Source organism: Megalops cyprinoides, chromosome 8, assembly GCF_013368585.1.
Source record: "Megalops cyprinoides isolate fMegCyp1 chromosome 8, fMegCyp1.pri, whole genome shotgun sequence".
NCBI lineage: Eukaryota > Metazoa > Chordata > Actinopteri > Elopiformes > Megalopidae > Megalops > Megalops cyprinoides.
Window position 1 is genome coordinate 10,464,241 of NC_050590.1, and position 13,985 is coordinate 10,478,225.

General features: G+C 38.8%; 1 protein-coding gene across 1 annotated transcript in view; it reads right to left on the reverse strand.

The window, feature by feature from the left end:
• Nucleotides 1-1,698: 1,698 nt before the first annotated feature.
• Nucleotides 1,699-13,985, reverse strand: part of LOC118781567 (inhibitory synaptic factor 1-like) — a 33,088-nt gene continuing 20,801 nt past the window's right edge. Inside the window, exon 2 of the mRNA XM_036534531.1 lies at nucleotides 1,699-2,508. Coding sequence (XP_036390424.1) covers nucleotides 1,708-2,508 — 801 coding nt within the window. The 3' untranslated portion in view covers nucleotides 1,699-1,707. The remainder of the gene's footprint in view (nucleotides 2,509-13,985) is intronic.

Genomic DNA, 13,985 nt, shown 5'->3' on the forward strand with positions numbered 1-13,985 from the left:
GGAGATGGGTGGGAGAAGTCAGAGGCAAATGTACAACTAGTTAATCAAATGACACCCAACAGAAAAAGGAAATGGGGGAGCAATACAGAGTTTCATTCCATTCTAAGCCATCTGTTTATACAGGCATTTGTATAACATTAGTGAGTGTGTGAATTCCTTATTTTATCTCCTGCATAGAAAATACTGCCTGTTTCTGCCTGATTCTGCCTGTTTTGAGTAGTTGATTGGTAATGAAGGGATACTGTTTCCATTTTAATAACATATGCACCTCTAATACCAGCAGTTTAATCCAGTTTATTACAGGTGTCACTTCCATTTGCTCAAAACACATCCTAAAGCCAAAGTGATATACATTAGACAGATGAGAGGTCGTGTGTGCATGTGTATCGGCAGAATCACAATCTAACTAAAGTCATTACCACATCTGATAAGGCAGACAAAATCATTCATAGGTTTGGATATTAATTATACAATTCAGATTGTTAGCTATATCATTTAAAGCACGAAGGTGATTATATACAATAAAGTATTGACTGAGATACATGAGATTTGGGAATGTCAAATACATGGCATCACATGTAATAATAAATACAAATACGGCAGCGGGTAAGATAATGGAACCTGAAATGTGCAACAGTCAAGAGGATGACAGGTGTGAGGTATTGAAAAGCTCTCAGCTGCTTAACTCATGAAGCAGGGGAGAGCTTTGTACACATGAAAAAAACCAAGAGGATGTTGAACACAGAATAAGGAAAAGATGATGAATACAGGGTGCTGGGAGGATTTGCATAGCTGGATGCAAAAGGGTGGTGATTCCATCCAGGTTGGGGGGGGGGGGGGGGGGGGGGGGGGGTGTTGGTTTTGAACCCAGGATAATGAAGGATGTTGTGTAGAGAAACCTAGAAAGAACTGTACACGCTGCATGCCTGCACCCTCCCCCCCCTTTGGTGTGGGCATCTGGGGGATGAGTCAGCCAGAGGGCCTCAGAGTGATTTTGTGGAAAATCGGCACGGACGGAGGATTAATTAAGAGCAATCTGTCTCGAGGTGGCCATTCTCTCTGTGAGTTTGCCCTTCACTTGCTACTCTATTTCCATTAAAGTTCTGCTTCCTTCCAGCTCCCTCCCCCTCTCTCTTTGTCCCTTTTTTCTTTCCTTGTATAAATAAGGGCCTGATGAGGATAGGTGTTAATAATCTCGAGGAGTGCAGACAGCATACCCAAACATATGTATTGATCAGTTGGCATCTTTCCTGTGCAAAATACTCTCTTCTAGGCTGAAACCCAGACTTGGCAAGAAGGGACAGATGACTTTCGCCATATTCAATGTAATTCAATTTGTCACCCCAGATAACCTCGCGCCCTCACTGAGAATAGGAGTCAGAATGTCACAATACAGAGGAACCAAATCGAAAATGTTACTTTTTTATGTTATACTGCACATGAATGAGCCATTTGGATATCCTCCACTCACTGGCTTTATTACTCTCTTAAGGAATTGTCTGTGTTTGTAGCAGAACACTAATTTTTTATTATTTTTTTATTATCCCTGAGCCTCAGAATGACGTGATAAAATCACGCAATTTCCCATATATCATTTATTTATTTATTTAGTAAGTAATGTAGTTTTGTATTAATCTATTATCTATGTAATTAATAGTAAGTAGTACACAGTCATTGTTTTATTTGTTTTGTCTGATATTTTTTTTCTCAGTGCTGGTCCTTAGATTTCTGTTTGGCTGGGATGTAGGGCAGTACAGTTTGGGTGCTCTTGTCAGAGACAGTCTGTGTACTGCTGTTCCGTAGCAGTTTTTTCCGGCAGCTTGGTTTGAGGAGGCCTTTTTTTGGTGCCATGGGGGTCGCCACTGCTGTTTGCACCACCCCGGACCGTACAAGTGAGGGGAGAGAGGAGTCCATACAGTTGTGGAGGGAGTGTTCAGTGGGCGAGAGTGTGGGCGTTGGCGATGTGGCAAGGGGGCTGGGCTCGCTGTCTGTCTCTGGTGTTGTGTTGGCACCCTCCTCTTCCCCCTCCCCCTCGTCCTCATCATCATCACAGCACAGTGCGTGGTACAGGACCTTGTCGCTGAATCGGACCCGCTCCCTGGTGCCGGAGGTCCGCGAGGTCTTGTGGCTGTACGTGGAGCTGGTGGCTTCTTCGCTGGATGAGTCCGGGGTGATGATCAGGGGACCGTTTGGGATGGGTAGGCCCCCGTTCATTTGAGAGTAAGGCGTTGCTGCCATCACTGCTGTCACAGGCTCCTTCCCTTTCTCAGTGTCCTCTGGCTGCTTTGCGGGCTTTCTCTTGGGGATGGCACCCAGGTTAGTGGGCTCCAGGAAAGTGCAGAACTCCCAGCTGTCGGAGAGCACATCCGGGTTGAAGAGGTCCAGCCTAAAGGTGTCACCCAGCCCCCTCTCACTGCTGGACGTGCTGCTCACCGTGGCCACTGTCCAGTCATCTGGCTCCAGGTCAAAGTCAAAGTCCGCTGTCAGCTTATCAATCTGACCAACAACCTGGGCACAGCATGAAACAAAAAAGGAAGAAGACCATGAAGAAGAGAGTGGAGGAATCAATGCATTTCTATCCTCGTCACACCAGAATAAACTGTAATCGACTGGCCCTCTCAGATACATTCACCAGTACTTTCATCTCTGCTTATGGCCATCAGTATTCTGTGACAATTTCCACTGAATATCAGCTGCTAATATGTTGAAAATTTCTGCGGTGTGTACCTTTGTTAGTAGTTATACAGTTATAATAGTTAAGCTGCCATATGTGCAATGGTAGATGAATTGTTAGCTTCACCCTAACGTTTATGGTATGTGATCATTTTCTGTTTATCAAACTCATGTGGTATTTTGACTGTTCTCTTTGCTGCTGTTTGTGAAATAAATAAATAAATAAATGTCAGGGAAAATTTTAAACTGCACTTGATCCAAGCTAATTCTTCCAGTACATTAACAGTAAAAAGAACAATTACAAGTCCCATAGACTCAAGACAATGACTAATAAAGAAGACCTATTACCAGCAGATGTGCTGACTGATTATGCAGGTGCTTTTTGGAGCAAACACCAATGCTGTATGTCAAATTACTTGATAATATCATGCAAAACCTTAGGGATGTCATGAAATATAAACCCATTTATTTCAAGTACTGTTTGGTGTTTTTCAAACTTTGCACCACTCATTGAAGACCTAGGTATAAATTAGTGCCTGCCCGAACACCCTGAAGAGACATTGTGATAAATCTCAAATAAGTCTGCGCGGTTTGCCAGTATAGCTTTGGATACTAAGAGGAGTGAAGATTTGTGATTTGAATAGAGCTGATACTAAAACAAACATTCCAAAATGGGATTTATCATGATCAGCCCATACAATACAATGTCTGTGGGTCTGAATTGCAGTACTTCAACTGTTCACATCCATATTTCAACCGCGCGGTTTAGTATAGGTTGTCTCATGCAAAATTTGCAGTTTGTGTGCTTGTAACTGATTACTTGGGCTCATGCCTGCCACGTGGCAAAGTCTCTCTGATCTGTGAGATCAGAAGGTGCAAAATTAGACTCTGTGCTCATGCACGTAACCAGCTATGAGGTCACCGAGGTCCGGACCTCGGCAATTTTTTTAGAGCTAAAAATAAAATTTGAAGCTAAATACAACTGGATTAAAAAATCAGTGGTTGGGAACTTCTCCTCCAAGACGAGTGCATGCTTAATTCGGTTTAGAATTGTTATTTAGTGTCCGCTGTGTGTGAGAGTTGTGAGAGAGGGCGCGAACGCATCATCAGCACTTCCACTGACAGCAGCAATTGGAATTTGTGCACGTTGGCAGCAGCAGGTGGCATATGTGTGTGAACTGGCAATTCACACACAAGTTTCTTGTAAATAGCAACAGGTCTCTTTCTATGTATGTAATGTTTATATGTTTAATTTTGAGAAAACCTAAACACCCCCCCCGACAACAACATTGACAAAGCCTAAACAGTAAGCCCCCCCCCCCCCCCCCCCCCCGCCGCTGTGTCTGTGCTCATTCCTAGATAAATAGGGAGAAATGAATGGAAAAAAGACAGATTGCTAAAACTTTTCGAGTCTATCTTGATCAGTGATGCATAGACTAATGCTTTGTAGAGGTGCTGCTGGGACATAAAATCAAGAGGCATAGTATGGGATGTAGCAACAACAGTAAATTGCTCAACCTGGGAAAAGAGGCTGATTTAAACATTGTGTTTGTATGACAATAATCAGTACAATTCTACCAGTCACTTGCAACAGAGAAATGCTGAAATATTGTGTTAGGATTTTACATGCTATTTCATAGCTTCTTATAAAAAAAAAAATAATAATATATGACTATTAACATTCAAATCTTTAACATGGCTAGTCTAGTAAATGCATTGCATTTAAGTGGGAATTCTGAAGTGACATCCGAGCCTCTTCACAATGTACACTGGGGTCCAAAATTATTGGGACAATTTTTTTTTTCTGAAAACTCACAATATTTTTGCTGCATATTCCATCAGACATCGGGAAAGTCATATTTATATCAATGTCAATTTCAGCTTCATCTTCTGTGACCATGTTTCAACCTTGTTAGGTTTATATAGGCTTCAGTATGAGTGTTCAATTAGGGGGCAGGGCAACGTTCAATCAGAAGTGAAGAATTGAAGTGATGGTCACTTTTGTTCACTTGTCTGCACTCATTAAGTATGTAGGTACCTTTTAAAATTAAGTTAACGTCATGGAATTGTCAGTTTGTTTGGCAGAATTAATGTCATACATATTATTAAAATGTTGGAAATAAGGGTAGTCATCAGGCAATCGTGTGCCAACCACATAAAGAGATGTTTTGAAAATGTTAATAGTCGCCAAAACATGTATCTGTTTTCGCCACACCATAAATTAGGTTTGAGTGATAAAACTAATAGCTACATGAACAGATCCATACTTAACCACAAAATGCCCAGGTGTCCCAATAATTTTGGACCCTAGTGTATGTGTTCTCCAATATCCTGGAAAAAACACACTTATTCACCTACCTCCAAATACATATGCAGCTGAATTGTACCATTTTAAGACAATAAACTTTGCCTGGTGAACTTATACTATGTAGCGATATTTTTCTGGCTTGAGAGGGACATTTTTTTCTCGGTCATCAACGTTTTCCAATTTGTTTTCAATAACAGATCTCAGAAGGACAGAATCTCAGAAGTCTTCCAAGGTCATATTTAAATAAATAAATACATAAATAAAAAGAAAATTGAAAATAAAAAAAAACAAAATTTTGAAGAGGCCATTAGTGAGGGACAGAGACCACAATGAAGACATGCAATTGCTTTTTAATTGCCTCTCCCTCAACAATCAGAAAAATACACAAGATGAGTGTATAAATCTGCAATGTAATATTGTACTGATCCACACCTGCTTGAGTTCTAACCTCTCCTCTGACCTCTGCATTGACTACATCGGCAGCAAGTGGTGGGCAAAGTTTGGCTACTTTTCTGAGCCTGGTGACATCACTCCATTTATTTGACATGGATCATAGCTGTAACTGTAAGCAATTAAGATTTTGATTCCTTTCCATGTGCACCAAATATTGCTTTTTTAGGGTTGTCTGGCCATGATTCAATCACACCACCAATAACAGTGTCACTAATTTGTTTATTGAACCGAACTGATTAAGTACTTCCGTTTTCTAACAGTATTGCAATAACATTGCTAATATTGCTCAATATAATAATTGCTCAATAAGCAATAATGTTTAATGCTTACGTTTTCCTCTAAAGGTTAAAGTACAAAGTGCAAGACCTCAGGGTCTGCTTCTGTGTGTTCACCAAGAGATTGTGATGCTTCAGATCATGCAATTTCCCTAAATAATCTGCCCTTGCCAGCATCTCAGCAGTCATCCGCCATCACTCACAGTCCAGTCTTCAGTATGTGACATAGCAGGGACAGTATGACCACTGCCAACAAATTCTTCCACAACCAGTCAACATCTCTCCTCCTGGACAAAAAGCATTTCTAGACACAGTTTCAGGTGAGGTAACAATTTGCTGCTAAAGACCATGAGCCCAGGGCCATTGTTCAAGTCATTTTCTGAGCTTTTCAAATTGAGCCTAGCATGTATATCTAATGAGAGTGTTCCGCAAAAAAGTCAATAAACACTTAAAAATGAATCCCCTGAAAAGTGTTTTTCTCAGGGTATGTACCAAGCAAATATCATTCCAGCAGCCTTCAAGATACTGATTTATAAAATAATGGTAGCTGGTTTGGTATGCACAACTAGAGCATTTCCTTGGCTTCTGTTTTTTCACAGAATCTCTCTAATGTAATGTAAATTTTGTCAAATATAAAAATAAGCAGACAAAAACAAACAAAACAATAATCAATGAATCTAGTCTCTGGTTATGGAGTACAGTCCCCTCAGATGTAATCACGCAAAGATGGTCATTAACTGACCATCATTAAGACAATATATCTGACTATTGCAGGTTCTTTCTGCACTGGGTCTTTGCTGACATGTGCTTGTGTGGACTGGGTAATTGGGGCACTGGAAGTCTCACTGCACAATTTGTGAGTGTACAGTAAAAGGAACTGAAAAAAGTGGCTGCATGCGTAGCTCAAAGGGCTAATCGATACTCTATTAACGTCATCTGAGAAATGGTATTCGTGATGACACTGTGCCATTCCCAATATCCTTTCAGCCGTTTCCTCCCCTATTCAACACACCTCCGAGCATATGCTCGTGCACATTTGTTATTTTTATTACTATTATAACTTCTAATACTATTATTATGTATGGTCCTTTTAAAATTTTTACTTTTGTTTATACAGCCTGATATATACCAGTTCAGCTTGGACAGTACTTGCTCAAGGTTACAATGGAAGTGCTCCACCAGGGAAATGAGCTTGGTTTCAAGACTCCAGGGTTATCCACTATGGCACCTGATTACTTTGATGAGCTGTATTTCTTTATCAAATATCTGGGCTCCCAGGCACAGAGGGCTGGAAGCACAGGAAATTCGTATTTGCTGTCAAGAGGCACTAAGTGGCTAAAAGCCTTCGTCAGCATACTCACTTCTGTTGTGAGTGCCTTCAATTGAAGAACCCATTGACATCGGGACAGGAAATCAACCGTTTAAACCCTGCTTTATTACAAAAACTCTCACTGCAAATTGCCTGAACTGGATGTTTTATGACACTACAGACAACATTGGAATCTTGCCATGTACACACCGGGATGGTGCTAATTGGTTTAAGCCACAATATTTAGCCCCAAAGTCTAAGGTCATAATTTATCGACACCTCTGATCTGAAAATTAAAAAAAAAAAAAACTTCAGAGCAGATGTGCAGATGACCAGTTGAGCAGATGTGACCACAGATCCACAGACTCTGAAAAGTGTTTCTTCCTAAAATGCAATACCTGCTGTGGTGAATGCGACTGAACGCAAACAGCCTGGCCATTGGGCGCAGCTACAGCAGACAGTTCGAGAACAAATCATGTATGCTGTTCTGTATTCAGTTACACAAGTAACAGCAGCTGTTGTGTCCTGCTTTGTGCAGAGATTAATCCGCACAAAATGGTCAGTGCTTACTATTATATATCATATATACAGAAGTAGAAAACATGAATATATTACTTCTGTATGCATCTATTAGTGAGCCTGTATTAGAATACAGTAATTATGTGATCATCATTGATGTCTCCATAATTCATCATGATTATAGAAATACCCATGATAAATTATCATATCTTAACATCAAAGTCATCAAGATCTTCTGCAATAAATGATGAGGAACTTTTAATAATGTATGTCATTATTGTCATAACACTGGATATTAAGGGTTGTCATCATATTCTTTGTTGAATGAAAGGCAGCAGAGGAGTAATCAAGAGGTCTCAAGCTTTATATAATCAATGTCGACATGTCAAAAGCTAGCTCGACATATCTACTAATATATCTGACTGCAGTCTACACGTTAATTAGCTGGCTAGCTAGATTTCTAAGTAACGCTTTTGCCTACCAAGCTAACTTGCTTCTCTAGAAGTGAGCCAGAGAGGCAAGTAAAGCTAGGCTGAACATCTGGCAAGCTGCTGCTTAAGTAGCTCACCAACAGCGAGTTCTTCAGAAGTGAACTTAAAATCACATATATTACATATTGAAAACAGCCTGTAATATGCAAATAGTTCCATAATGGAATTATGAAGAAACCGTTTCTCTGTCATTTTAAATGCCCTCCTTCCTTTGACAAGAGTTTTTCTGCAGATTTGTAAACATCCTAAGACAAAGAACAGGGGAATCAAACTCACTGTTCATTGCTGTAATGAATTCCTTTTGATTTGTTATTCAATACAGCCTGTTAATCTTGCATACTGACCCATGATGTGACATTCCTACAACATGTCACAATATGGGTGTATTATTATTATTATTATTATTATTATTACTATTTTTATTTCTGTGTTCAAGTATGTGAACTACTGTTTTAATGTTGTATATTTAAATGATGCTCTTCATCTTTTAAAATGTATTTACTACCACACAGTTCCGATACATTCAGTAAGGCAGGATTTGAATGTATTGGAATGGAATTCTGAAGGAATTCTATTCAGCAACATATCATTTTTGAAAACCAGAACAGAGCGCACCTTAGTTTTAGTTTGTTTACAAAGAAAGAAAGGAACAAAGACACAGCAACGAAAGGGAAAACCATCAGGCTTGTATGAAAAAGAATGGGGACTCGGTATGACATATAAAGGTGACTGTGTTATTCCTTGATCTAGGGCAGTGTGACAGTTGATGAATAATTATTGGCCTTGATGAATATTTGTGTGTATGAGGCACAGCCTGTACGAATTTACTGTTATTATCCTCTCATAGAAGGGGGAACGTGAGTGCTCTGTAGGCTGTAGGCTGTATTTAATACACTTTCATCTCCAAACTGAGTTCAGTCTCATTGAAAATGTGTCTGTTTATCTCTGTAGAGCACTCACCAACAATGCGATAATGAGTCTGATTCTGTAGGTATTATGGACAGTTGCATCATCATGGGCAGCATCACCTAAAGGTTACAGTTAAAACAGAATCTATTTACCTGGGAATTAGTACGCCATGTTGGACTGAACAAAGTACACTCTACTGACAGGTCTTAATCAAAGATTTGTCAAGACATGACATGAGACAATGCACCCATATCATGATATGATATTTTTTATGAAACAAATTTACAATATGAAATTATCACAAAATTATATTCCCCAAAAATGTCCTATCTGATCTGATAGGAAACCAAAAAAAGTTTGATCAAGTTCATTTCTTAATTCATCTATCAGATTAAATGAGTAGTGACAGTACAAATTAAATCTAGCTCAAAATTAAGTATTTGGTAAAAAAATTACAGATTTGGATTGATGTTGTTCTATTCTATCAGAGCTGCCTGTCATGCTGCTGAGTTTCTAAAGTAACAGTAGTGTCACATGGTGGTGCTATCAGTAAGAAGGAGTGCCAGTACCCACAAAAATGCAAACAGCACTCAAGACGAGTAATGGACAGAAAGAGTAAGGCAAGTGAAAATTCCACTGACATGATTTTCTGGAAGTAGAAGATTACATTCTAACCAGTTTAAATATATGTTACAAGGTCTTTTACTTAGTGATTATATATATATATATATATATATATATATATATATATATATAATGTTATGTTGTACATAATTATACTTATACATAGGCATACATATGTTGTACATAATTATAATTATAATTGTACATATTATATTTTTAACTGTGTAAACATGAGGACACACTGAATCTCAATTGCACACCTAATTTGCTCTACAATTAAAACAATAGAAACAAATAGCTTTGTAATTCATATTTTACCTTTGAGTTAATTATAAACAGGTAGGAATATCATAAGTAGAAAGTTACCATAACATCATAAACAAGAAGCTGAGACACTGCAAAGTCTCAGGCAATTGGAGAATCAACCAAACAAGGTTTGTCTGTGCCACATTGTCATTACACTCAAGCCTTTAATTGCGGTTCTCAGTAGTATCTATGCCAGAGGCATAGTTGCTCACAAGAATCTGAAATAGACGATGCTGCTATGTAACAGGATTCACACTAATTCTGCCTCACTGGATTAGGGGCCACGGGGACCGTGTGTAAGTGGGTCATGCTGCGTGCGTTTTTGGAAATAGGTTCACACTCCAGAATAAAATTTGGACTGACCCTTATTAATGACTTTGCAGCAGTGGGGTTTCAGTGGATTCTGTGGTAATGTTTGGGCGTAGAGCCACTGACGTGAAGATGTGTCAGCCCAGGGCTGAGAGCAGAGGGAGGTTTGTAGTGTGAGTGTATCTTAGCTGCATTAGACAGCATTAAATCCTCTACCTTCATCTCAGACATGCCATTCACACAAAATAGACTTCAGTTGCCTTGGAATCAATTCAATGGCAGTGGATTTGAAAACACTTTGAATTTTGAGTATGTGTTTCATACTCAATAGTTGCTGTAGTTGTAAAAAAAAAAAATACATGTTGATATATGGAGAATTGCATTGACAGGAATTACATCTACTATGTTCCTGCAGTAACACCCTGCTTTCCATTGTGTATTGTTTCATCAACGCCAAATGCTGAGAAAATGTAATTATTAAAAAGGCTTTGATCAATAATACAACTGTGAGATGCAATAATGTGTTCTGACCAAATAGACATTTTGAAGCAAAATAATGATCAACCTACTGATAACTGAATTGAACAGGCAAACTGGGATACATTACATTATTGCAATTTAGCAGACACTCTTATCCAGAGCAATTTACATACAGTAGCATGCAATTTTATCCATTTATACAGTTGGATATTCACTGAGGCAGTTGTGGATACCTTAAGTACCTTGCCCAAGTACTTAAGCACCTTGCCCAGGGCACAAAAGAAGCACCCTAGCACGGAATTGAACCAGCAACCTTTTGGTTATGAGCCCTGCTCCTTGCTACTACACCACACTGCTGTCCCATCTACACATCTGCATACATATGTACATATGTACATACCTAATGCTTCTGTTTTTCAATTACTTTACCAATGAAGGGTTCTGTGACCAGCTACTTAATTTTCATCATGAGGTACAGCACTGACACAATGTTTAGTATTTGATTTTTTGAGAAATTCCATTTTGTGTAATTCATAAAATGTTCCATCGAAATGTCATATTTGAATAAAATGTAGTTACCCGCACTGGTGTAACAGAAATAATTACTGCTCATCACATTTTCCAACTGGCATGCAGAGAGGCCAGCATGTTTTCATTCAAAAACTCTTTGTTGCCATGGCAAAGTAATCAGAGAAGATCTGTGCAATGTTAAGAGAAGGTGTTTTGGGGGTTGAAATTGGTGATAAGTAAGGTGCCACTAATTTAGGTGATTTGAAACACAAACAAATGTGGTTTTGAAGCAACCTTCTCAAAGTATTCGAAACTGAAAGCACTGGAAAGCGGGGTACTCAGGGTGTTTACAAAGCAATGTAAAATCTTGCCTTCTAAGAGAAGGCAGTGTCTCTAACATATTGATCAGTATTGTAAGGTGTTATTGGGCTGCTGGATATAACATAAATGTTTCATTATTACTTTGCAACTTTAAAATTCTTAGGCTTTAACACCTGTGTTACCCTCTCTACATACCCTTTTATGAACTTCATTGGAAAGAGAATTACAAATATAAAGATGAATAGCAGCAGAAGATTAATACTTAGACACAAGGACACATTGAAAGTGCTCAAACACACAGTTCAGGATTTTATAAAAGACTCCTGAATTTCCTAGCATAGGAAGAAGACGTCTGTAGCCTGTCCTCCATAAGAGATATTTTTAGTTGTTTTCAATAATACCTTATGCAAAACCCTCTGTCTCACTAATTAACAGGAAAAAGCGAGTGTACAGACTACTTAAACAAGCATGTCATAAAATGGAACGCAAACGGAGCTTAAAAAAAAAACAATATTATTTTTATCATTGAAGGTCTTTTAAATTGTTAACATGCTCTTACACCAGCCCAATCTTATTTTAGTAATCCATAAAAGGGTAATAAATACAATCTTAGATTCCTGTTAATACATTTCTAAATTATCCAACATTTGATATATTGATATCTTGAATTTTTCCCCTCTGTTTTGCAAAAAAAAAATAGACTAAGAGATTCTAATTTCACTGTCTAAATCATCACCCGTGTGCCATCTTGTTTCAGGACATACCTCCTAACGCAAAGTCCGGCCCACAAGGTTCAGTCCTAGGGCCGTTGCTCTTGTCACTGTACATGTTGTCGGTTTATAAACATTGATAAACATTTGAAATACATTTTATTTTCTATGCTGGCAACACACAGCTATATGTGTTAGCAAAGCTTGCTGATGATCTTGCAGACTTGAAGCAAGTTATAAATGTTGGATGATATCAAGCTTCTCACTTCTAATTATAGACAAAACAGAAATGGTAGACCTGGACTTTTGCAGATCTTTCTTTTGAAGCATTTCAAGGCTGGAATTTCTCCAACTCCAGATATTTGTCAAGCCGAGGCCTTTTCTCTCAGAAAACAAAATAGTTCACACTTTGTATCAGTAAAATTGTATTGATTTCAAATTACTGCTCCTAACTTAGAAGATTTTAGGGCTTGTGCCTGCCGACTTGCAAGATCTGTTAATTTCCTACAAACCCCCTAAAATGCATCATTCACAGGAGGCTGGAAAAACTAACTCCAGAGGTAGTGCTGGTTTGATCACACATAGCTCCCATACATTGCTCACCAAATTTAGTCTTGGAATCGGACAATTTCAATTTTTAAATCTTTTTATAAATTCTATACAGTCAGTCATATGGTCATAGTGGGAGCTGAGGAGAAGGGTGGTTTGTGGTTAGTGAGGATTTCTGGTGCTCAGAACTGTCATTGCTGTCACCTCATTTATGATAAGGCTGCCCTGTATTTTGTAGGTTCCTGTTCAGGACAGGTGGGACAGGTTTGATTTGTCATCATGGTCATTGGTCCTAACTTCATTTCCCACCTCATTTTCAGATGCTGCACTAATAATTTCTTTGCCATTTTTTTAACCCATACTGTCTGTCTGCCCCTCATGCTGTCCAAGAATCATGTGATCCTGCAGCCCCCCTCCCTCTCCTGATAAAATGCCTGTCCTGATCACTGTTGGTTGAAAGGTCCCCTTCATAGCCTTTCTGAGCCCACAATACTCTCCCTGAGCTGCCAAACTACCTCTAGACTTGACTGATGGACTTTTCATGCCATTCCACTGCTAACATTCTAGGTTTCACTTGGCCACCTTTTCCCAGGTCAGGGAGTAATATTTTTCCCCAATTAGCCTTAGGGTTTCTGTGGGTCTTTTTTTTGTTTGTTTTATCTAATTCTGTATTTGGTGCTTTTTTGCAATTTCATTGTAAAAATAACAATGAATAAAACAACTAATACTTGATTTCTCGATATACGTCATTTCAGTAACAATTCCTGTTAAGCACACAGTTAGCTGGGTAACAACATTATAACTACAGAGTAACTAATGTGTAATTAAATTGTATGCAAAACCTTTCTGTCACCTCATGTAGGCTTCCTCTGCTATTCTTGGTGACCCACAAAGAAACTGTCTCACAGAGATGCAATGTTGGTCACAGTATGTCATCCTCGCTGGATGTCTTCGCCACAACTAACAGAGCAACAGGACAGAGTAGTGCCATTTTAGAAAGCAGTAGCATAACGTCACTGAGGTTATGAGGAGGCTCATAATGTCTCATGATGAGTAATGATATGCAAAAAGAATGCAGAAAGTCTGTATTCTCCTGTGAGGTACCATCTGGGAGCTGTAACAGTGAGTTCACCAGATATTTTTTAAATCCATATGCTATCCAAAGGCCTAATTTAATTTCACCGTGTACTTTGTTCTTAACTTTGACAATTTAATCAGGAGTTTTTACAGCATAATCAC